General features: G+C 40.2%; 3 protein-coding genes and 2 non-coding genes across 5 annotated transcripts in view; 2 read left to right on the top strand and 3 right to left on the bottom strand.

The window, feature by feature from the left end:
- Nucleotides 1-1,813, bottom strand: part of LOC108105933 (venom dipeptidyl peptidase 4) — a 78,371-nt gene extending 76,558 nt beyond the window's left edge. The window contains exon 1 of the mRNA XM_017212714.2: nucleotides 1,423-1,813. The gene's annotated coding sequence lies outside the window, so the exon portion shown is untranslated. The remainder of the gene's footprint in view (nucleotides 1-1,422) is intronic.
- Nucleotides 101-172, bottom strand: Trnam-cau. Its single transcript has one exon. It is a non-coding gene; the product is annotated as a tRNA-Met (tRNA).
- Nucleotides 499-570, top strand: Trnam-cau. Its single transcript has one exon. It is a non-coding gene; the product is annotated as a tRNA-Met (tRNA).
- Nucleotides 1,814-2,397: 584 nt separating the features above from the next.
- LOC108105999 lies at nucleotides 2,398-3,288 on the top strand. Its single transcript, XM_017212837.2, has one exon. The coding sequence runs from the start codon at nucleotides 2,488-2,490 to the stop codon at nucleotides 2,827-2,829; it is 342 nt and encodes a 113-aa protein (XP_017068326.1). The 5' UTR covers nucleotides 2,398-2,487; the 3' UTR covers nucleotides 2,830-3,288.
- An 87-nt stretch (nucleotides 3,289-3,375) lies between these two features.
- The window catches only part of LOC108105998 (glypican-6), a 42,269-nt gene continuing 22,500 nt past the window's right edge, over nucleotides 3,376-23,144 (bottom strand). The window contains exons 2-8 of the mRNA XM_017212836.2: nucleotides 10,839-11,003; nucleotides 10,189-10,423; nucleotides 7,590-7,746; nucleotides 7,235-7,501; nucleotides 5,105-5,670; nucleotides 4,875-5,044; nucleotides 3,376-4,814 (exon numbers count right to left, since the gene is read on the bottom strand). Coding sequence (XP_017068325.1) covers nucleotides 4,363-4,814; nucleotides 4,875-5,044; nucleotides 5,105-5,670; nucleotides 7,235-7,501; nucleotides 7,590-7,746; nucleotides 10,189-10,423; nucleotides 10,839-11,003 — 2,012 coding nt within the window. The 3' untranslated portion in view covers nucleotides 3,376-4,362. The remainder of the gene's footprint in view (nucleotides 4,815-4,874; nucleotides 5,045-5,104; nucleotides 5,671-7,234; nucleotides 7,502-7,589; nucleotides 7,747-10,188; nucleotides 10,424-10,838; nucleotides 11,004-23,144) is intronic.

Below are 23,144 nucleotides of genomic sequence, written 5' to 3'. Positions count from 1 at the left end.
TTCTTTTTTAGCAAGATAAATGTTATCCAAATCAAAAATAAAATATAAAAAAAATATTTATTTGAAATAAAAAAAAATTCGCACACGCGAGTTTACCACATAGCAGAGCAAGGTTTCGATCCTCGGACCTCTGGGTTATGGGCCCAGCACGCTTCCACTGCGCCACTCTGCTTGCTTGTGGGTTGTTAGCTCTAGAGCTAGATATTTACAAACGAAGTCTAAACTTTGTTACCGACAACATAACATTGGTTTGCTTACAGTGCACTGCTTACAAGCCAACTCTGCTGTTAACGGAACTCTGTGGTAGAGCAGTTGAAAAATATGCTAATAGGTTTTTTTGATTTAAATAATAATAATTATGTTTGTTACATTAAATTTTAATGAGAATAGCGTAGTATTATTTTAGACTATGATAAAAAATAGTTATACCATCAATATTAGGGTGGACAGTTTTCCATTAGTTTTTAGGGTGACTTTAGAGCAGAGGGTATTCAAGCAAGCAGAGTGGCGCAGTGGAAGCGTGCTGGGCCCATAACCCAGAGGTCCGAGGATCGAAACCTTGCTCTGCTATGTGGTAAATTCGCATGTGCGAATTTTTTTATTTTAATTTCTGTTATTTATTTTTTAAAGTTTTAACTATCTACCACTAAAAGGTTACACTAATGCTATAAAGAAAATCCATATTTTAAGGGTTCATCATCAAAATGGAAAATAAATTCATAATTCACACTAGAAATTACTTTAATGTCAAAGTAGTTACATATTTAAAATTATTGCACGATAGAAGCTATATACAAGGAAGAAGTTGTTCTTATATCATAAAAATTTTAAATATATACCCAAAAATGTTTTGCTTTATAGATTATAAAAGCTTATAAAAAAAAACACATGAGACCGGAATATCTAACTCTTAGAACTCTAGCTAGAAGGTATTTTATAGCAGGTGCTAATTTGTGTCCCAATCTTTGTTTCTCCCATTACGTGTTTGATACTTATTATTGTATTTATTTTTAGTCATCTCTTAGTACACAGATCATACACCTGACAACTGTTGCCGTTCAACTGTGTGGTTATTGTGCGCGTAACGAGGCAAGTTACTGGGCTTGAGCAACCTTCAACAACCGCCAACAGCGGCAGTTGCAGTTAGAAGACTAAACTTTCAGCGGTTTGATGAGGCCCAAAAAGCAAATATCGTTAGAAACATTAGTTAGCTAGCTAGTCGGTCTGGGGCAAACTGGTTTCCCCATCGAACAGCTGTAAACACAAGGGGGCAAATAAGAGATGAACAGAGCTTGGAAGAAGACGTTGACTTTAAAAGTCAAACGTTAACTTGGCCAAAGGAACGAAATGGTGAAACACCGAAAAAGTTTATCTTCGATTGTTTACTTATACAATTTAGGTGTTGGGGCTAATGAAACTTACGAGGAATTGCGGATGAACGATACCGAACCGTAAGATTGCTGATAGCCTTATCTGTTTGTCTTTTTGGTTTGATATAAATTGGTTAGTCATATCACAGTGATCACAGGAAAATTGACGGCAATTTCCACTTTCGCTTGGCTTCGCCCACTTTTCATTTCACTGCCACACTCACGTGTGTGCCTCACCTTGCGTAATTATTCAAATTTAAATTTTCCTTTTTTTTTTAGCAATGGATCAAGATTCGCATTCGCACATCTCATAGATATATTTTCGTGTGCCCAGGGGGGCGCGCTCCAGGTTTACGTTTCGAAATTTTCTTTTTCACCGTTCATTTTTCACGTTGCGTTGGCAGCAGTTGTTTACCGTACGCCGCTCGCGCGATCACTGAAAAAGCCACCACAAAGCTCCCCGCGCACCCAAAGATATACAGAGAGCCAGATATTCCGACGGATGGAGCGTCTGAGTTCGCCTGAGATCTCGAGACCATTTGACTTTACCTCCATCTCGGAGTTTCCACGCTCTCCCACTTGCCAGCCGTATGAATGAATGAATATTTTTGGTACATCAAAAAAATATTTGACCAAAATTGGTCATCAAGTATATGTTATAAATATCACATTTATATATATCTGAAATATCCGCGTCAACATGAATAATTTTTTCAACCAAATATTATTATTTATGGCAGGATTCTGGTACCAAACCCCTTGAAATTCAAAGAAAAAGATTTTTGTTAATTAAATGTATTTTTAGGCTATCGTACGTTGATCTATGTCTTGATTTTGTTCTATTACCAAAAAATATATTTTTGCATTAATTTTATATTTTTGTTTTTTCTAAGAACTTGAGTCCCATATATTAATGGAAATTAAAATATTAGGGCAAAAGCGTTCCTTAATTTAGGGTGGCTTCTTTAGAAATAGTTCAGAAAACCAGTAAAAAAAACAGGAGGCCAAGCCACTACAGTTTCTTATTTCATAGAACTATAAATAAAGAAAAACTTAAGCATCACAACTCTTCGAATTTCGAACTACTCATTGGAAATATATTTAAAAATTTTTAAAAATGTCATCTAATTCAAAGGGTAAGCCAAATTCCGGCTCTGCCGTGGAGGGACCTTCTCTACAGGATCGCGAGATTTCTTCTGCTAATGCTCAAAACTTTGACGCTATGGACAAACGCCTTAAGCTGCTTTTGGATCGTTTGGCTCTTTTGGAGTCGTCGTTCGCTGCTCTGAACATTCCCCAAAATGAGTCCTCCGACAATGAGGGCACCGATCAGGAAGAGGACTCAAAGGCTATGGAGGAGGCATTGGATAAACAGGATTCTTCACTTTCCGACTTGCCGGATGGTGATGATTCGGTAGAGAAGAAAGATGATACTGAAAAAGGGGATTCTGAAAAGTGATTACGCTGTAGAATATAATTGATTTGTGACACTTGATATACATTATAGTTAAGGGCTGATAATTGTTGAGAATGGTGCAATATTAAAATATGTTGGCAATCCGATTAAAAAAATTTTTATTAGGGGTCCAGGTACAGAAATAATATACAATCTTAATGGAGGTTTTTTACATATTTTTTACAAAATACTCATACTCTACAATTGATGATGTAGATGTTGTGATGTTTTACATAGGCCAGACTTCTTCGGATGTGGAATTTTACTTTTAATGTAGGACATACATATACATCATACACTGATCTACATCTATTTTACTCGTTTTCTTCCATGATGGCAACGCCGTAACGGAAATTATTTTTCAAACCGCCAAACCATTAAAAAACCGCAACCCAATTTCTTTGTTACTTTTTTGTATTTTTTTCTTTTTCATTTTGTTTTAATACAATATATAAAAACCGATAAAAAATCAAAAATAAATATAAATATTTAGGTTTACACAGTTTTAGTTTGAAATGCGCTTGATGGCTGGCTGATTGGCTGGCTGGCAAAAGTCAGGGCTGTCTACGAAAGATACAAAAATTACAAAAGCCGTGGCTCGGACGCTTTTCTATGGCCATTTGAAACGTAAATTAGACTTTAGCTTTTAAGAGTTATCAGTTAGACTATAAAATATTACAAATTAGTTATTGCTGTTCATGTTTTTATGGGGGGGCTAATTGAATTCGTGTGCTGTGGCAAATTTGCTTGTTACATATACGCCTATACGCATATAAATATAATAAAAATTAAATATGTGTGTGTGTGTGTGTTTAGATGTAGGTATAGGTGTAGTAGGTATGTTCTTCGCTTAGGTCTCTAGGGGCTAAAGTGTTTATAGTTAATTTTTGCTAAACGATCACATTGAACAGGCACTCCGCTCTCGCACTCACACTCGATAAAAGCACTCACTCCGACATTCATTCACTTGGCTCATTCTTTCGCTCTCTGGCTTACAAATTACAATTTCGCACTTAGACTTAGAGTGTGGGGGGAACAGGGGGGCGTTTTTCTTTTTTTTTTTTTAGGGCTGGGTCTTACTAAACTAAAATGGGCTCGTTACGTATTCTCTCTCCTCCACTAATTTCTTGTTCTCCTAAACGCGTTTCATTCAAGAAACGCCTTTAATCAGGCATTTTCCGATTTTTACATTAGCGGGCGGGCAGCTTACAAAAATGAATTTTTAGATTTAAAGAATATATTGCCTCAGCTCATGAATTCACGAGCTTAATGTCATGGGAGTTTTAAATCTAAATTCAAATTTGCAAATTCCTAACGCGGGTAAAATTCGAAAAACGACTAAATATATATTATTCTCGATTGCGTGTTTTGATTGCTTCTATCAAAAGTTTTTATAAAATTTTGGACTCGCATTTCGTATATAAGGGTTGCATGTAGTTCTGCTAATAACATTTTGCTTCACGGATGAATGACTGAGAGGTGTAAGGGGGGGATGCAGCCGTGCTCCACCTTGGCTGCCTTTCGCACGTTGAGTAATCACAGCAAATCGGCGCAGACGCCACCGAACCACGCCATATAAAGCGGCAGTAGATAAACAACCAGAGCGCGACGCAGCGTCATCTTCTCAGGGGCATCGGATGATCGATGGTCATCGGCCCCTGAACCGCCATGGCCGCCATCTGAATCCTCATCATCCTCCTCCTGCCGATGATCCTCATCCAGATCGTTGTTATCTTGGTCAAAGTGCGTGGTGTGTATGAGTGGATTCTTATCGTCCACGCCGGTTGTCGGACGAGATGTGTGCGTTGGCAAGTGAGATCGGCCACCGGCATCTTCGTCATCATCATTGTCAGCATCCACCGAAGGACGCTCTACATCCGGTTTGTGGCTTGGTTCGAACGGTCCCAGGCCAGAGCCCTCGTCATCGTCCTCGTCGTCTTCAGAGCCGGATCCAGAGCCTGCTCCACTGCCGGCATATGGAAGTTCTTCTGTAAATCAACCAGGGAATTAGAAAATTTCAACCTATCAATCACGATTAATCCTACTACCTTGTTCGCTCCACTCAACATCCTGACCGTTGTAGGCATTTCGCAGATGGATAATGGCATTTTTCAGGTGGCTAAGTTGCGCGGACATCTGAGCTGTTTGCTTAGTGCTGGCAGGATTGCCATTGAACTCCGGATTCGAGCCGTGCTCTGTGGTAATGGAGTGCATGTACCTGAAGGTAAAAGTAAGTTTAATAAAGTTCCTTTCGATCTAAGAGTTTTTCTCTTCTAACCTGTCGATGGTGTGACCATTCCAGCACATGCCATCCACATCGGAACTGGAGGCTATATCCTCGTTACTGCAAACGGAATGTGGCAAGTTGGACCAGAACTTTTTGTAGTCCTTCACCCGCTGACGAATATCCCTGACGGTCCTGTCCAGAATCGGTTCTCGTCCACCGCCTCCACTCTCATTGTCATCGTCATCGTTGTCGTCGCGATTGTTTTGTTGTTTGCGTCGCTGTTGCTGTTGCTTGCGTCGTTGCTGTTGCCGCCTGTTGTTACCTCCGCCTCCACCTCCGCCACCGTTTCCACCACCATTTCCACCCTTTCCGCCACTCTGCTCCTGGGATTGCTGTCCTGAGGACTCCTGGGAACCTGGGTCAGCTGCTCTGCGCTCTCGCAGTACTATCGCCTCATCTAGAGTCTCATCAATATCGAGGGTATCCGCCTCTACGGGACTCTTTGCATTAAGAACCTGGACTCCATGCAATTTGGGGCTGACGGAACGCTTCATTTTCTTCAACTTGGGTCTGCCACAGCCTTGGAAAACGCGATTGGTGATGTCCTGGCCAGAGTCCTGAAAATAAGAACATTATACATATTAGATAAGGCTAACCCCATAAAATATTGCTATAAAAACTATAAATTATAAGATTAAATGTTTGGTTTTTGACCCTTCAGAAAGTGCTAGCCCATAAAAAAACTGATACTTGATGTTTTTAATTTTATAAAAATTAGAAAGTTTCGAATCGAAATGAGAATCGTTCAAGGGAAATCACATAGTAGTTTCCCATACTCAACAGCAATTCCATTCACACCCCAGCGAGTATGGCCCCTTAATGGCTATTTATAGTTAGCTTTTATTGACCCATTCCATAGATAAGAATTGATTTCAGCCGGCTACTCATTATGGGCCACTCGAGCGATCAGAGACCTCTCTTCCCAACAAGACTCAACTCTCAACAGAAGCTTGCGCTTCATCACCGTCTTATCAGCACTCCTATATCTCCCATGTGTTATTTTTTCTTCTATGACCACTCTTCTTAACCGTTTACAGTTTATATAATTACAAAGGTTGGGTTGGATTGGAGTAGGAAGAGACTCCTCATCATAACTGTCGACCCGACTAAAAGATGGCAATCATCAAAAGGCGGTTCGTCGGTTAAACTAAGTTCGAAAATGGGGTAAACCCCTGCCCTGGCACTTCAGCCAAGAAGAAACTAATCAGAATTAAAATTGAATACTATTTCGCATTTTTTGCCTTTTATGGGGCCGTCTGACCAACAACAATAGCAACGGCAAATACCGGCAAAAGTAAACACATTAAAAGCCAAATGCCGAAACACAAACAACAACAAACAGCTCATAGATACAAACAAAAGAAGAAACAAAGAAATGTATAAATTTTAAATGGAAATATAAATTAAATTCATATGCGGGCCAAATGTTGGGCAAATAAATCGTAAAAATGGCAAACAAAACAGCAAGAAGCGGCGCGCTGAAGATAGAAACCGACAGGCTTAAAATATTGCAGTAATCAAAATTCAATAAGTTATGGCCATTCGAGTGTAAATTATGATTTGAATTTCTGTGTAAATGTCGTGAATTTATTTTTAAATATTAAATTTATGCTTGATAACTATCATCTAAGTCTTTGTTTGGGAATTGAGTTGGAAAATGGATTGAGATGAAACTCTTTATTAAAGAATTATTACTCATTGAAAACATATTAAGATAGATTTACTTTCCTTGCCTTTGCATTTTACTTTCCCATTAGCCAAAATCTAAGAATAGAACCCCCCTAACCACCATAAATATCATCCAACCTTAGGTCTCACATATCAATCGCCGCGATCTCTTACGGTTTTCCCCTCGAATAACTTCGGGACACGTTTAGAAATGTATTCGATTTAACTGGCCACGCGTAAACCACTCTGACGCACTGACAGTTTTATGCGAGCATAACTTACCGGAGTAGTCGAGCCAACTGCGAACTCCGAGCCAAAGAGATACAAATATTAACCAGCAGCTGCTTGGCCCAAACGAGTTAACAAATTGCGATTGGTTTATGCTAATGCTAATGATAATGACCCCAGACCCCATCACAGCCTATCCAAATTATCCCACTGTAGAGATCTCACCTGGAAGTTCATGATGGCCTCGGAGATCTTGATGTTGAGTGGTTCCACCACCATCACTATATTAAAGGAACCCAGCAGACGCTCCGCCACCTTGTCCATGGCCATTGCAAAGTTCTCCCATTCGCTGTCGAACTCATGCTGGTAGTGCAGGCAACCCTTGATCACATTCACACAGTAGTTGGTGCAGGGCTTCTCCGTGTAGCCCTTGCAGGCTCCACAGTGCTGCATCTTGGTCAGGGCTCCAGTGCAGTCGGCATTCAGGCGGACCTAAAGGTTTGGGTATAAGAAATATATTAGAAACTAAGTCCCTCGATAAGGCTTAAACTTAGGACATATAAAAGTGTTCTTAACTTACATTCAGAACCTTTTTGGCCACCTCCGAGGCAGTGGTCAGAGCCTGTCCATAGGTGCGAGTGGCCACAAAGGATCGCTTGATCTGCACGGACAGCTTGTCCGGAACATCCCCAAAGGGCTTTAGCTCCTTCATATGCTCGCTGACGCATCGCATGTAGCTGGAAAATGTAAAAGAAAAATGTAGAAAAAAAATGTGTATGGAATGTCGGGGGAGAGGAGAAATATTTTCCTTGGGTGTGCTCTTGGCGGAAATCTGCGCTTGTAAATGGCACGGCTCAATGGCAACGCCTCCGCCCTCAACTCCATCATCATCAGAATCATTATCGCCAGCATGGCATTCTTTTCCGCCGCCGCAAAACTACAATTTTTATGCGGAAAATACATAAAAATAGTTGCTTGCCATGTGCTGCTGCTGGCTTTGTTGATGTTTTTGTTTTCCCTGGCAGCAGATCTAGAAGTATGTGCCTGGTCCTACAGTTTGGCCATCAAGCATGACAGTCATTGCACTTGTACGGCTGCTTTTGGCCCTCACTGTCTCTGCCCTTGTCACTATGGTCAAGAAGTCGCTGTTCCCTCTCCCTCTCCCTCTCTACTTTTGCTAAACAATTTAGGAATTACTGCAAGTTGCATTCACAGAGGTGACAGATCAGTCAAGCGGCAGCAGCAGCTGCTGGAGGTTCCCTGATGGGTTGGGGAGATTGAGGAGTTTCTGGTAGGAGTTTTTACTTTATATGTTGGAAACTCTTATTTCTATCTAATGAACTGATAAATAATGAAAACTAATAATATTGTATAGAAGTTTATTCCACTCCTTACCATTAGCTACCTAGAACCGATTTCCCCTTTTGCCAGAAACCTTTCCTTTATTTGTCATGCCATTTGACTCTTCATGTTTAGGACATATCGCATATCAGTGTTGCAGCCAAACACCCGTTGACTTCCCATAGTTTACCTCTCTCTCTCTGCGCCTTCCCCAAATGTTTGCTAGGCAAACTTACTGCTTGAGCTACCCCCTCATTAAATGGACAGGAGAACCTTTAGCTCCAGGTCCAGTTTGGTACTCTATGCTCTGCAGCGGGGCCATCTGATCCATTCTGAGGGCCAGGCGACCGACCAACCAACCGCACAAAGCAAACAAATGCCACAAACAAATAACAGAGGGGGTTAATACACCGAAAAATAAACTTTAATTAATACAAATATTTAAAATAAAGACTTCAATTTGAGAAGTTTAAACATTTTATTTTGATATTTCAGCTTTTACTTTGAGATTTTCTACTCTTTCTCCACTGAGAACCTTTTTAAGAATCTCAAAATCTTCATTTCCAAAAATGTCCTTAATTTTTATTAGTTCTGTTTTTTCGGACAGTGCAGAATGGGCCGTTGGCAGGCAAGTGCCGGCAATTACGCGACATCGCTGTTGTCGTTCCCGCTGCTGTCCAATGGCAATAAACGACAACGTGCCAAAGCACGTACGACAAACTAAAACGATGACAATAAAAGCGAATCGCTGGTCTGGAGAGTGGAGAGTGAAGAGTGGAGAGTGGAGAACTTCAACCAGAAGTCAGAGACGGAGATGGAGATGGAGTCGTAGCCAAAGTCAGGCGGCATCAATTGGAAAGCGCGTGGGTAACACGAGCCCTATGCCGAAAAGGGGAAGCAGGGACACAAAAGTCATTTGGCCAAGTCGCCGGTTACCGGAGACCAAGCAGCGACCGTTCCAGGGCAATGAGCCAAGTGGGCGCAATTTTCGCCTGCTTTTTTTTTTCCTGGGCTTAACCATTTTGGCGGAAATTCGAGCAGCTGACACAGGAACTGGCATAAAGTGCGGTTTTTTGGTTTTGGCTATGGTTATGGGATTGAAGGAAATGGCCTGGTACATACGTGGTGGGCTGGAATGGGTTTCATTGGGATGAATAAATCGCAGTAGGCTGAAACCGCTGGTGGGACGTGAAGTAATATCTCCCATGTGGGGTAGACAATCTGTCTAAATGGTAAAGCAGAAACTAAGAGGAGTTACTGTGATAGTTTCGGAGTCTCTCTTTACAGTAAGTTCATGAATGAGTTATTCTTCCAAAATAATCAAGATGCTAAAATGGCATTAAAGGATTTTTGGGAGATTTAAAAACATTCCTTCAAAGTTTAAACTAATTCAAAGTCTAATATTTATTCAACCCAAAGACTACATTTTATAATAATAATAACATTTCCAGAGCATCTCCTATTCACCCATGGAAAACTTCCCTACAACTTCCTCATTTTCTCTGCGCTGTAAGCGTTTCAACCGCAAACGAAAAATCTGGCAAAAACAAGAGTAACTTCAAGTAAACTCAACGAACAGAGGCAAGGGAAACCTCCATAGGACACACTCATATCGACGGGAATCGCTAACTGAAATCGCACACCGACAGTGTCAAAGTTTCGACGGGCCGTCAAGTCAGTTAGTTATTGTCGGTCGACAGCCCGAGACACTTTGCGGTTTCACACGTTTTGTTTTTAGCCAACTGACGACGACGCAGTATTAAGTAGGCCTCTAAAAAATCATTCGTCTCGCTGGGTTTTGAATTTCCCCAGACTGACGACAACGACTCTCTACTCACTTTTCATCAAAGGTATACTGGGTGTTCAGTACAGTGAACATCTTCTGGTACAGCGTATTGAAGAACTTATCCATGACCTCTAGCAAGTCCACTCGACCATTGGCAAAGTAAGTTTCCAGCTCCTTGAAGAGATCCGAGAAGACGTACGAATTTCTCTCGTAGATCACGCCATAGGTACGTATGAACATGCTATTGAACTGAGTTCGTGACTCTTTCAGCAGGGCTGTGAAAATATCTGCAAAAGCGGAAAAAGAAATTAGTTTAAAATGTAACTAGATTTAATTGTTCAGTGGAAGGGGTAATGGTAGGGGGAGGGTGGGGGGCGTACACATCCGCTTGCATTGCCAACAAAAATGTTTAAGAGTTCGATTTTATTTCTGGCCTGCATCCGCTGGAAAAATAGAACATGCAGCCACATCCGCATTGTCGCCTGCCACTTGACATTGTCAGTAACTCGAGGCCCGCATCATCGCCTCCTCCAATGGATCATGTATCTATATAGATCAGGGTTTTTTCTCTCTCTCTGTGCTTGTCTGAAGGCATAACCACTTGACACCCGAAAAAATCTCTAATCGTTGGCTTCTGTGGCATGTTCAAGTGGCATGCTGACGCAATGATTGTTATTTCGGTTTATCTATTGGTGGTCTTACCTTTGAACTTGGTGGCCTTGCTGCCCAGGATTCCAGACATACGAGAGATCTGCTCCTTGGTATGCCCTTCAAGCTGCTGGCGTGACTGCATGGCCATTCGGGTCTCCATGTTGTAGGTGCAGCAGGTGCCCACTGAGGGGGATTCGCAGTAACGCAGGACTCGTTCTGAAAGAGAAAGAAAGGGTAGTATTAGTAAAGAAGTTAAGATATAGATTTGCTTTTCTAATATTTGTTAGAATCTAAAAGTCTTCTTTATACTTTTCCTTATCAAAGAAGACTCTAAATTTCACACCATCTTTAAGCTACTTTTCCCACTGCTCTACTACTCTTTCTTACTCAAATCTAGTTAACTGCCTGCCATTTGTTTGCCCAAACATTAGACCGAACTTCCAGAGGCATAATGTTGCTCGCCACGAATGAAGGTCTATCAACATTCCTGGAACTCGCACTGAAGTCGAGTGCAACTTGCCACTTGACATGGTAACCAAATACCAAATACCAAAAACCAAAGCCTGACCGGCTAACAGCGATTCGTTGGAAAAAAACAAACGAAGCGTAGCTACTGGTAAATGCAAGTAACCCGAACCAGAACCTGAAACGACAAACACCAAACGCCAAACGCCAAACTCTAAAAAAAATAGAAAGAAAAACTATTCAGATATGGGCGTGGTGGTCTAGAGAATTTCCATTCGCTGGCTGTTTTTATTTACGCAAACATTTAACACATTTTTTTTGAGAGAGAAAATTAGAGGAAAATATGCATTAGTTCGCTGCAACGATGAGTTCATTTCGTGCGACTTCTACTACCTAGTTTCCCTCGAACTTTATGCGTTGGTTTTTTATAGCCACTGCTGCTCCATGGCTCCCTGACTTGCTGCCTCCCTGCCTTCCTGCCTCCATGTTGCATGTTTATTTAGATAATTTTCGGGGCAGGAAAAAAAGAGCGAGGCAATACAAAAGTTCAACACTAATTGAAAGCAAACAAGTTGGAAGTTGTTTTCCCTTTTTCTCCGTTTTCCTCAGTCTCAGTCTAAATCCGAAGCGGAATTTGTATTTATATTCGGAATTTTCGGCCCTCATAAATTCCCGCTGGCCAGTTAAATGCATCATCTGCTGTACCCTGCAGTTTATGGAGTGCTGCTGCATAGCTTGGCTTCAGTTTGTTTATTTCTTTTATAAATTTAGATACTTTAGTGCACATTTTTCGACAGGGCAGAACGTAAACAGAGTTTACTCTTCCATACCATTCGACTGGCTCCACTGGCCCATAATTTCCCCAAAACTTCCACCAACTTGTATTGTCTGCTCCTGCGCTCGACTGCTACGTTTAATGGTCTTTACTAATTGTTATGTTGCACAAGATATGAATTGAGTGTGGCACCATCTAGAGACTCAGATATATATATATGTAACGACCCTTTGAAGTCCTTTTTGGTCTGCTGTGGGGTTCCCTATATCCTGGGGCTTATCTAAATTGGCTCACAGTCTGTGTGGTTTCCCCTTTTAATTGTCTGTCGCGGGGGTCGTTTTCTGGTCCTATGTGACTGGCATGGCCAATGTTTGGCTGGCTGGGATTTGCTCTACGTTAAAGACCATTTGAGTTAATTGAAATTGTGGCAGATAAAACCAGCTCAAGAGCTGATGGGAAAAATATAGTCCCGCCAGGAAGATAAGTGAAAATTTACAATAAATAAAAAGAGAGAGTTCTAGGAAAGTAATGGCTTTGTGTGGATTTTTTTGGTGTTTTTTATTATAATTTTTTGTTAAATTAAAGAAAAAATATTGCCCTTTTTCAATCGCATCTTCATCACTCCATTAACATCCCAAATGATGAGATCCTTAAACCATATTTACTACACCTTACAGGATTTTCCAATACCCTTTTTTGGAAATCCATTAAAATGCCACGCAAACTGCTGGCCATAAACCAAAACCACACACCAACACCCAAAAATTTGGTCACCCCCTATAACGGTTCTTTGATTTAATCGATAAACCGTAGCTAAAATCTATGTTAGGATAACTTATCGGCATTAAAGTAACGCCGCCTATGGTTCTTCTGCCAGCCATTTTTATGAATTGCTGCATAATTTTCCCTGCAGACAACAATGGGAAATGGAAAATTGGGAAACGCAGTCGCAGCGGGGGGGGGGATCCCCAGATAACAAATGTTGCCAGGCGGCAACTTTTAGTAGAAGGGAGAGGGGGGAGGAAATCACAAAAGCAAAAAAAAGGAAGCCAGAACGGCGAAGGCTGGAAGGTGTCATGAGCATAATAAATGACCTCAACTTACCGATATGGCATTTTCCCTTTTTATTCTAGCTGACGCTGTGAAAATCACCCCGTTGTCTAATAGAAAACTTTGACTTAGCTTGCCAAAAAAAGTAAGAGAAAAACAACAACAACAACGAAAAACCACCCAGAAAATTGGGAAGAAACACCACTCCCAGCCCCTGGGAGAGCTGGTCACATGTTTTTCCATTTCCACGCGCAATCCACTTAGTTACCAGGAGGGTGGTAACAGAGCAGGAAAAACTCCTAATAAATACACTGAAGGGAAATCTTAAGGTAACTTAATAAGTTAAGTTAAGTAAGTTAACTTGGAGGAAGGCAGTCCGAAGGATGGAAACTAAAATCAAGTTAAAGTTTAACTTTAAGCAGTTTAAGTTTACAAGTTGTTGGTGAGAAAACTTCAGAAGATAACTTTCAGTTTCCAAATCTCAATTAAGAACTTGAGTTGTAGTTTCTCTCAGTGCCGACGACCCACCAAGTGGAAGTGAAATTTCATTTCGAATGATTTACTGTAACGATCAACAAACGCAGGAATTGCCCCAGACAGACGAGACGAGACGAGTCGAGGCGAGAGTCAACCCCCGAGGGCGGCTCTTAAAAGGGTGCGAAAGTTTAGCAAGCATATCGCAGTCAATATATATACATACATATATATATATATATATATTTAACTCCGGAATATATATCCAACAGCGATAAGTTCGGGGTGAGTGAAGGATGGGAGCCCAGGAACATTGAGTAAGCATGATGGAATCTCTTCAAGGTTAACTTTAAGCTCATCTCTTTTGGGCCAATGGAGGAGGACTCTTAAAGAGTGCGAAAAGTTGTCCCTAGCCGGGGATGTTCAACAGGAGGATGCTTGACACCGAAACGAAAAACTGCACCCTCGTTGGGAGGGAGAAAAAACAAAGAAACTGTCGGTTACCATGGGTGCAAAGGGGAGATTTTGTGGTTAGATTTGATAAACAACTTTGGTTAGGGAAAGGGGAAACTCTAGTTTTCTGTCTAAATTTTCCCCTTTCTTTTCAAAACCTCATTTAAAACAAATACTATATATCTTAACCCATCAATATATATATATTTCATCTCCATCTGCATTTTCCGCTGCACAATTCCTGCCGGAAATGTGCCACATCCATTTCCCAGGCTCGCACACTTGTGCATTCAAAGTTCACCACCCTCCCATACCCCCACATCCTATGCAACCTTCCCGCTCTTTCATCTCTTACTCTCTCTCTGTCTTTCTCTCTCTGTTCCTCCCTTTCTAGCCACTCTTTGTGCTCCACTTGGAGATGAAAAGCGCAAAACAAAAACACATTTGAAACAGTGAGTGGGCGAGTGAAAAGCCGAAACCGGCAGAATGGAAAACCCAACAACAAAAACAACAGACAAAAGCAAACGCCAAAAACTAAAACCCCCACACAAACATTCTTTCACCCCTTTCTTTATCTACCGCAGGGTGGGAAAAGCAATACACAAATCCACAAAAACATTATCAATGGCTGGAAAATGCAAGGGAAAACTTAACTTTTGAGTTGAGTTTTCAATGGCCACTACAAAGCAGAGAGCGGAATCTCACTCATCGCTTCGTCCTTTTTGCCAGGCACACAAATGCGAGCCGGCAACTCGACCAGGCGCTCAGAATTTCCCAGCAGCACGATTTCGAAACTGTTGCACACGTGGACGAAAAGTTTTCAGCACAAAAATGAAAAAAGAAGAAAAAAAACAGAAAAAAAATAAACTGTGGAAAAAGGGAGAATGAATAGCCAGACAGAGAGCAAACGAGAGACACAGCGAGAGAGGGCTGAAGAGAGAGTGGAAATCCTGTGAAAAGGGTCGTTGCACGCATGTAGCTTTCACTTTCCACTATGCTGCGGCGGGGTGGAAAGAGCGAGACAGGGGATATAGTTCACCGAAACTCAACCCCCAAAAAAAGAAAAACACAAAAAAAAAAGGAAACATAAGAAAAGAAAAAGGAAAAAAAAAATTGCGCCGTCTGGCAAGGAAATTGCATTAGGCAAAGAAAAGGTTAAACAACCTGTGAGCTGCTGTCCAGTTGACTTTTCCCCAGCTCGCTTTTCTCGCCCCTCTATGATTCGACTTAAATTTCCTGTCTGCAATTTATTTTGTAGGCAGAGGGAGAAATTTAGCGATGATTAAAGATTTTTTAAATATTTTATTTTGTATTTTTTAGGAATATTTTTAAGTAATTTTATTCAGCAAGAAGTTCAAGAAGAAAGGAAGGTTTTTTGGTCAAAACAAAGTCATAAAATTTGAGTATCTTTTCAAGTTTTTATATTAAGACTTAAATATTTTCAATTTAGAAAAATCTAGCAAAAGATGTTAAAGATTTTAACTTTTATTTAAAGAATTAACATTTTTTAAAATATTTTTTTAAAATGTTTCTCCTTTGCCTTTAGTCCTCTAAATGTAAATTTCCTTTTTAAAATTATTTAAACTTTCCTTTCACTGTATTTCCTTTTTATACTTCATTTTTATATATTTCCTTTAAAATAATAATAAAATGAAATATTTTAAACATATTCTAAACATCTTCCTACCCATTTTCTCCAAGTGCCTTTGCCAACTTGCAAATCCTTTGTTCTGCTTCCCATTTTTCTGTTCAACAGTTTTGATGACGGAAATTTGCTTGCTCAAGTTTTATGCTTATGGTAATGAGTTTTAATTAGGCGCTCAGCAAGCGAGAGTAGGCAAAAAGGAAAAAGGAATCGTAGCCACCACCACCATCACTACCGTTTTATCATCCTATATCACCCGCCACCACCACCACCCACTGGGCTATGGCTATGGTCTTTAACTGGCAGCAAAGTTTCTGTTTTTAATTCGCACGTAAATTGAAAATGATTTTTTATTTTTTCGGTTGCTTTCCTCCTTCTTCTAGGATATTATTCAAATTCCAGTGGCAACATCTGGCAGAGAGAGAGAAGTGGGGGACGGGGCGGGCAGGTGGTGTAATTTATTGGGTCAAAACACAGCAAGGTTTTCCCTCTGAACGCACCAAAAGTAGTACACAAACATCGCCTTTTTTTCCAGGTCAGCAAATGCAATAAAATCTCAATTGTTTTTAAAGAATGCTGTATATTTTTTTCTGTTTCTGATTTTTTATGGCCTTTTCACTACACTCCATAAGCCCTGCAAATAGAAAACAAACAAATGCCGAAAGAAAATCTCTCTCAAAAAAAAAAATGAAAACTAAATGCACTTCAGTTTGGGAATCGGACAACACTCGGACTCCATGTGGACCGCAGTTTCAACACGCATATAACTCAATCGCCGCCACCCGTTGCGAACCCAAAATCCAAATAGAGTTGTAGTTCCCCAAAAAGAAAAAACAGTTGAAAATAATAAAAAAAAAACGATAAGCGAGGCAGAAATTTGTACAAATATTGGACCATTGGGCGGGCCATGGGGTGTACTTCCTCTGCAACACTTTGCCACCCATTGCCCTGGCACTTAATTAAGTTAACAGAGCTACATCGATCTGGGACTGGGATTTTGGATTGGAATTGGGATTTGGAAGTGTGTTTATATATGGTACTGAGACCACCCGTCGGTCTGCTTTCCAAAGCAGTTTTATCAGAAATTATTAAGTGTAACAAATTTTAGGAAATGCTGAAAGCTAGCTAAGTAAATCAAGTCTGAAAGGTGATCCTAAGGGTGAAATAATGACAACAGTAAGAGAAATGACTATACAGAAAACAAGAAGGGAAAATAGAGAATGTTTACAACCAACTTATTAATAGTTATGATAAAATCCTGCAGTTTTGATACTTAGTTAAGATCACCAAGAAAGTCCATGACTGATAGCCCACCTTTAGCTTAAAACTCAAGCCCTAAGGCATAGCCCTTTTCCTACCATAATTATCTCTATTTATAAACTACACCCATTTATAATCTCCGCCTAGACAAATCTGTCTCTCCTTTGGATAATTTGCCGCTGTAAACTTCACTCTGAATACCGTTCGTTTTGCCACATTCAGATGAATAATGAACTTGGCGAAGGCGTTGACTGTTAATTCTGTATCCGCCGGTTGCATATGTTCACGTATATGCAACATATATATATATATATATATATATTCGTACATTTGCAACATTTAGCCTGCTTTGCCTTTTCACGCGGCCGAAGAAAAACTTCCAACTCTCAACTCCCACCACCACCACCCGCCGACTCTGCCTGATGTGATGTGTAATTACACAAAACGTGGGCTAAAATGTTCCATGGGAGATTTTTCCTTTCTTCGACTCGGGCGGGCATTTTTCGCTCTTTCTTTGCTTTCTTCATGTGCAAGGCAGCGGCGGCGTCGGCGGCTCTTTTAGGCGTAATTAAAATTACTCCAAGAGGCAGGGGCTAGAAGTTGCGGAATGTTTATGTTGCAAACACGTTTCATCCAAACAGAGAGTAAGAGAAATAGAGAGACAGAGACAGAGACAGAGACAGAGACAGGGGCAGAGGCAGAGGCGGCCTAGGTGAAATGATTCAAGAAGTCTTCCTGGTACGAAATGGAGGAGGTTGGAGGTCGCCGTTTGCTTTTTGCCTGATGAAGTGACGACGTCACCGAGTCAGAGTTTTCAAAGTTTTGCACATGTTTTGCCCATTTGTTTGGCTGCCAAGATGTCTGCGGCCAAGCTGCATCTTTCAACATACACCTCGTTCACCTCCCTCAGCCACCCATCCATCCATCCATCTGAATGACAATTTTGAAATGCGCAAAATGTGCGAAAAATTTTCCCGAACCAAGCAACTACGCGAGGCATTCAAAAATAGCCTCGTCGAGGAAAACAACAAACATTTTTCCCTTTGGCGTAATTAACCATCTGAAACATCTGTTAATTGGGAAAAGCAAAAAAGGGCTGAGAGAGAGAGAGAGCAGAAAAGCTGAGAATTAAGTTCAGAAGCCAAGCAGGAAACTTCTTGGGAACGAAAAGAAAAATCTAACCCCCAACATGTAGGAAAAATAATTTTCCCCTTTTTATGAATTTTAAAAAAATGCCAGAAAATATTTCTACAAATTTCCCAATTAATTTCCTTTTATGTTTCTCTCTTCTTCTTAGCTTAAGTTTATTCACAAGTTTCCACTAAATTTGCGCTGCTCTAATTACAGGGCGACATATTTTTGGCTCTGTGCACATTGCTCATACGCCTCATTGTACAATTTTCGGAGGGGGGCCAACAGTAGAATGTGTAAACAGCAAACAGGTTAAACAGAGGCTTTCCAGAGACCAAAAATACACACACACATCTACGCAACCAACAACAATGCCATTAATCAAATTTTATTGTTTAATTAATTTCGCTTGAATGAACCGAGAACTCCATGCCAGGGGGGGGGAGGGAGGTGATGAGGCAGCAGCGGTTGTTTGGTAGTGGGCCAGCGGCCAAAACAAACAAATCAGCCAAGATATATACATGGCTGAGAAATGGCATTCAAATTCGTTCGATTTCAAAGGCAACCAACCGCCAGGTTCGAAAATTCTGCCTTTGTTTACCTTCGCCGTTTGACAATTATTGAATCTTTTCCCCTGGCCTTTGCCTCACATCGCCTTCTTCTCCTCTTTATTTGCAATTTATTCATCGACGTTTCTGTTTGCCAGTTGATGATTTGTCATGGTTGCCGGTGTGAGCCTTGTGTCTTTTTTTGGGATTTTTTTCTTGGCATTATTAATCGAATTATGGATCGGGATCAGACCTTTGATTGGATCATATTAGCTGGTATACGGTTTCCATTGGCGGTGGCTTATAAAAGGTTTTCGAGATTTCAGCTGACAAATGTTTACGTAACTGAATAAGGGGTAAATGAGTGTTATTTTTAAGCAACTTTTAGAGTTTTATTTAGTTTAATATTTTGCAAATATAAATCAAGAGAAAATCTTAACTTTTCTTATAAGTTTTTCCTATTAATTTCTCCTACAAAAACCTTCTTCCTTCTTAGCAATTTCTTTCCCTGCCCCGTTTTTATATTTATTTTAAAATTTTCACCAAATTCCAATAACAATTTGTTTAGAATTTTTATTCAATTCACATTTTCGCACCATCAGGCAGGTTTTTTTAGGGTAAGAGAAAGGTGCAGAAACAGGAGAAGCAGATAGCCAGCCCGGCGGCTTAGGCCATGGTCAAAAGTGCCGGCAAAGCCCAATTCAGACATGTTATGGCCTGGTTGATGTTTTGACTGGATTTAAATTCGATTTTGGACACGAGATAAAAAGCCTGAGCAGTAAAGTAACTTTCCGAGACCAGGGAGAATCGCGCAAGGGGAGAGAAAAGACTGAGAAAAGACAGAGATTTACCGAATGCAGTCAGCGACCAGTGGACAGCGTTGTGTGTTTATTCAAAGCACGTTCCTGCGGTTCAGTTTCGTCTTGCTGTATTTTTTCAAACTGAAGACATTGACTACGTGTCGCTGTCAAACTGTGAGTGATTTTTCCTTTTTTTTTTCCTTCTTCTTCTTTTTCTTATATTTAAGCTGTGCGGCAGCCAACACGAGCAGCATATTTTGTGGGCCAATTAAAAACGTTAACAATGACGGGTCACCGAATCAATTGGCAGACTGCGCTTAAGCCATAAAAGATCATTTAAGCCCCCAGCTCTCTCACCCATTTCGCAAACCTTTCGCAAAACCGCAAGTCTCTAACCGCAAAAGCCATAAAAGCTAAGATTTCTTCTATAACTTAAACCAGGTAAACTTAAAAGAGAGAGATAGAGAGAGAGAGGTTTAAAAATAATAACCAAATCTGGTCAAAATTACTGTTGACCACAAAACAATTTAAGCCACAAGAGCAGCAGCAGCAGCCAAAGGGCGAAAGCGAAATAAATTGCCTAAATTTTAGAGCTCGTAAATGATTTAATTTTGTGGCATTTTCAAAGGTTGCTGCGATCGTTTTTTCCCTCTCATACCCTTACAACCTCATTCTTTGGTAATGAATCTGGCTAAGCGTTGCCATCAATATCGAGACGACTTTTGTGGTTGGCTTAAAGATATTGTAGATATGGCATAAAGATCAACCACTTTGATAGAAATTGATATCACAAATGAGTCATGCTATGAACAAAGGAAAATTATACATTTTCTTGCAGGTGAACTTCTTCACATCTTTTCAGTTTTCGTTGCTTTTCTCAAACAAATGATTTGCTCTTGAAAATCCATTTGTGTCAGCCCTCAAGGGGTCTCCAAATGATGCCATATAAAGCCATTCTCAATAAAGGAAAATCTTAAATGGAATTTATTAATATTTATTAGAGCAACAACAACAACAACGGCGAGCGAAGCACACACAGAGCGTTAATAATTAATTAAATCAATAATCGTTGGCAGTTCCAGGGAGAAGAGCGCTGGGCTAAAGGTAGAGTTTAGAAGCCAGAAATAAATTCTACAAAATCCATGTGGACATAATCGAGCATAAATTCCCCCAAAAAGAAGGGAAAATGTGAAAACCATTTCCAAAAAGTCAAGCTGTGAATGGCAACAAAAGCGGTGAAAAGGTCAAAAGAAACGTTTGGAGACGACAACAAATTAGGCAATGTTTTTAGGGCAGGTAAACGAAAAGAGGAAAAAAGGATGAGTTAGAACGAAAAGATATATATATATATATATAGTATGGATAAGACACCCTGAAAATGCTAATGTTGCATGCCACCTAATCCTGTTAGAGACGCGTGAATGAGACTGGCAAAAAAAAACCTCTCTCCCCTTTGCATGTGACAACATAATTTGTGGGTTCGGCCCTACTTTGTCTTAAGGTCCGCTGCTGCTGATGAGCCAACGCTGATGATTATTAATCACACAAATTTCTGTTCTGTTTGTCTTTTGGCCGGCTCCATACTTAATGAGCTTCGAACAACTAATAACTGGGCTTTATTTGACAGTTTATGGCCATTTAATGTTTGAAAGAGAAATTCAGAAATTCAGAATTTCAGGTTTTTTTTTCTCATTTCATTAACATAAGCAAATTGGAGAAGTTCTTGGCCCGGGCTAAAGTCAAATGTCGCGACCAGTTTTTATAGCACTTAAAAGCCCATCAAATAAAGATATCACTTGAGGCTCGTTTGGAGTTGCAACAGATCCACAAATACGTCGCTCCCTAACGTCTACACCCAACCAAAAATACAAAACCCCAATTATATTTAGACAACGCTTTGGGCTGTTGCAACGCCCACGCACCCTCATCTCTGATCTCGGGCTGAATTATGATTATATAGACACGCTCCCTTCCCCCTGCTATCCTGCCCTGACACCACTTATAAATTATCTTTAATGACAAGTGCACTAAACTAAATAAATTGTTGCCGTCTTAATAACGTAATTCTCCTTTGGCCCACAAGTGGGCGTTGTCTGACTTCTCCTCTTGATCTGGTATCTCTTCCTCCTCTTCCTCTCTCTTGGTAAATTCTCGAGAAAATAGTTTAAAACGATTTATGGTTGTGCCAGTTGGGGATCATCTGTGGGGAGAGTTTACAAGGGGGCTATGGGATTATGAGTGATAGATGGCGACACTTGGCGACAGCCAAGCAAATTTGTTACAATTTTTTTTGCCAGGCGGGGCACTTTTTATTGCTACTTAAGAATAGCTTTTTTAAGGTTTTTAAAGCTAAATTATATACAAAATTATTTAAGATCTAAGATCTCATAATATTTTCTTCTACTTTTTAAGAAGTTTTTAATAAGCTTAGATATTAACCTTTAAAAACAGTTCCTCTATCTTTTCCTTTTAAATTCCCTTACAATTTAATCCACCTTCTTACTTACTAAACCCCCTTAAACCCCCACTAAAGCATCTTGCATTATCTTCTTGCCACAAAGAAACTGCTGCTGCTGCTGCTGACAACAGGCAAATGAAGAAAAATGGCATTATCTGCAAGATCATTGTGGCTGTAACTGTTGTTGGGACGCCTCTTCATAAAGCTCACACTCGACTGCAGACCAAAGACATTTATTTAAATTGAAATGCAACAAAAGAAGGCACGCTCTGGAGAGTAACTGCATCATTGTTTGCCCCATGAATTAGATGAATTTGCCTTCGTTAATGGCAAAATGAAACTCTAAAGGCGGACACAGTGAAGCCACATATATGAAGGCAAATTTATTGCTGATAAATTGTTGGCAGAATTTAACACAGTTGCCTCAGGCAGAGGCGGAGGCGGAGGCGTCGTAGGGTGGCAAACAATCCTCCTTGTGGGGGGCGGCATGATTATTATTATGAAAACCTCCAATGCTCAGGCGCGAAATGCAGCTGTTTAATTAGCAGCCGGCAGCAGAATGGGGCAACAGCCAGGGCAGGGTAGGCAACAGCTGCCACATCTACTTTGTGCTGTTGATATCAATCAATGGCAATTGATCGAAATTAAATGGTGTTGCACTCCATTACAGCGAGTGGAGCGTAGAGATTCGAGGTTGATGCACCACAAGGAAAATTAAAACTGGGAAACATTTTTGAAAAATATCGAAAATTATTTTTAGCTGGCAATTTTCTACAGAATTTATGGCTGTTCCGATTTTTTGCTGATTTTTATTGCACTCAATAGAGGCTAATCTGGGAACTTAATAAAGGAAAACCAATTGGAAATTAGGAAAAATTGTTGTTTATTAACAAAACAAAGTTCGTAATGCGTCATAAAATAAATATTGAAAAAATATATATACAAAATCCGATATATATATAAACCGATATCGATTTCGCCTGACGCAAGCGAAACAAATCTGAGCAATCCCCGCGCTCAGACCACAGAGAGTTAATATATAAAATTGTGTCAAATTAATTTGCATAAATGGAGAAGAAGGAGGAGTTTAAGAGGGAGGGCGGCGTTGAATTATTATTAAAAATTCATTAGGAAGCGAATCAAGACAATTAAGAGACATCGAAGATCGAATAATCAAATCGATTCGAAACGAATAATCAATGGGCCAAGCGTTCTGCATGAGAGAGTTGGTCAAACCATTTATCATTACGATCGGAAATCGAAGGAATGCGAAAAGCCGTGTTTTTGTTTTTTTCGGA

Source organism: Drosophila eugracilis, unplaced genomic scaffold, assembly GCF_018153835.1.
Source record: "Drosophila eugracilis isolate 14026-0451.02 unplaced genomic scaffold, ASM1815383v1 contig_2154, whole genome shotgun sequence".
Lineage (NCBI taxonomy): Eukaryota > Metazoa > Arthropoda > Insecta > Diptera > Drosophilidae > Drosophila > Drosophila eugracilis.
The sequence above is the reverse complement of the archived record's forward strand: the minus strand, read 5'-3'. Positions and strand labels throughout refer to the sequence as shown.

Bases quoted from the DNA above. Each gene is read 5' to 3' on its own strand.
- LOC108105999 (XM_017212837.2), top strand. From the start codon at position 2,488: ATGTCATCTAATTCAAAGGGTAAGCCAAATTCCGGCTCTGCCGTGGAG.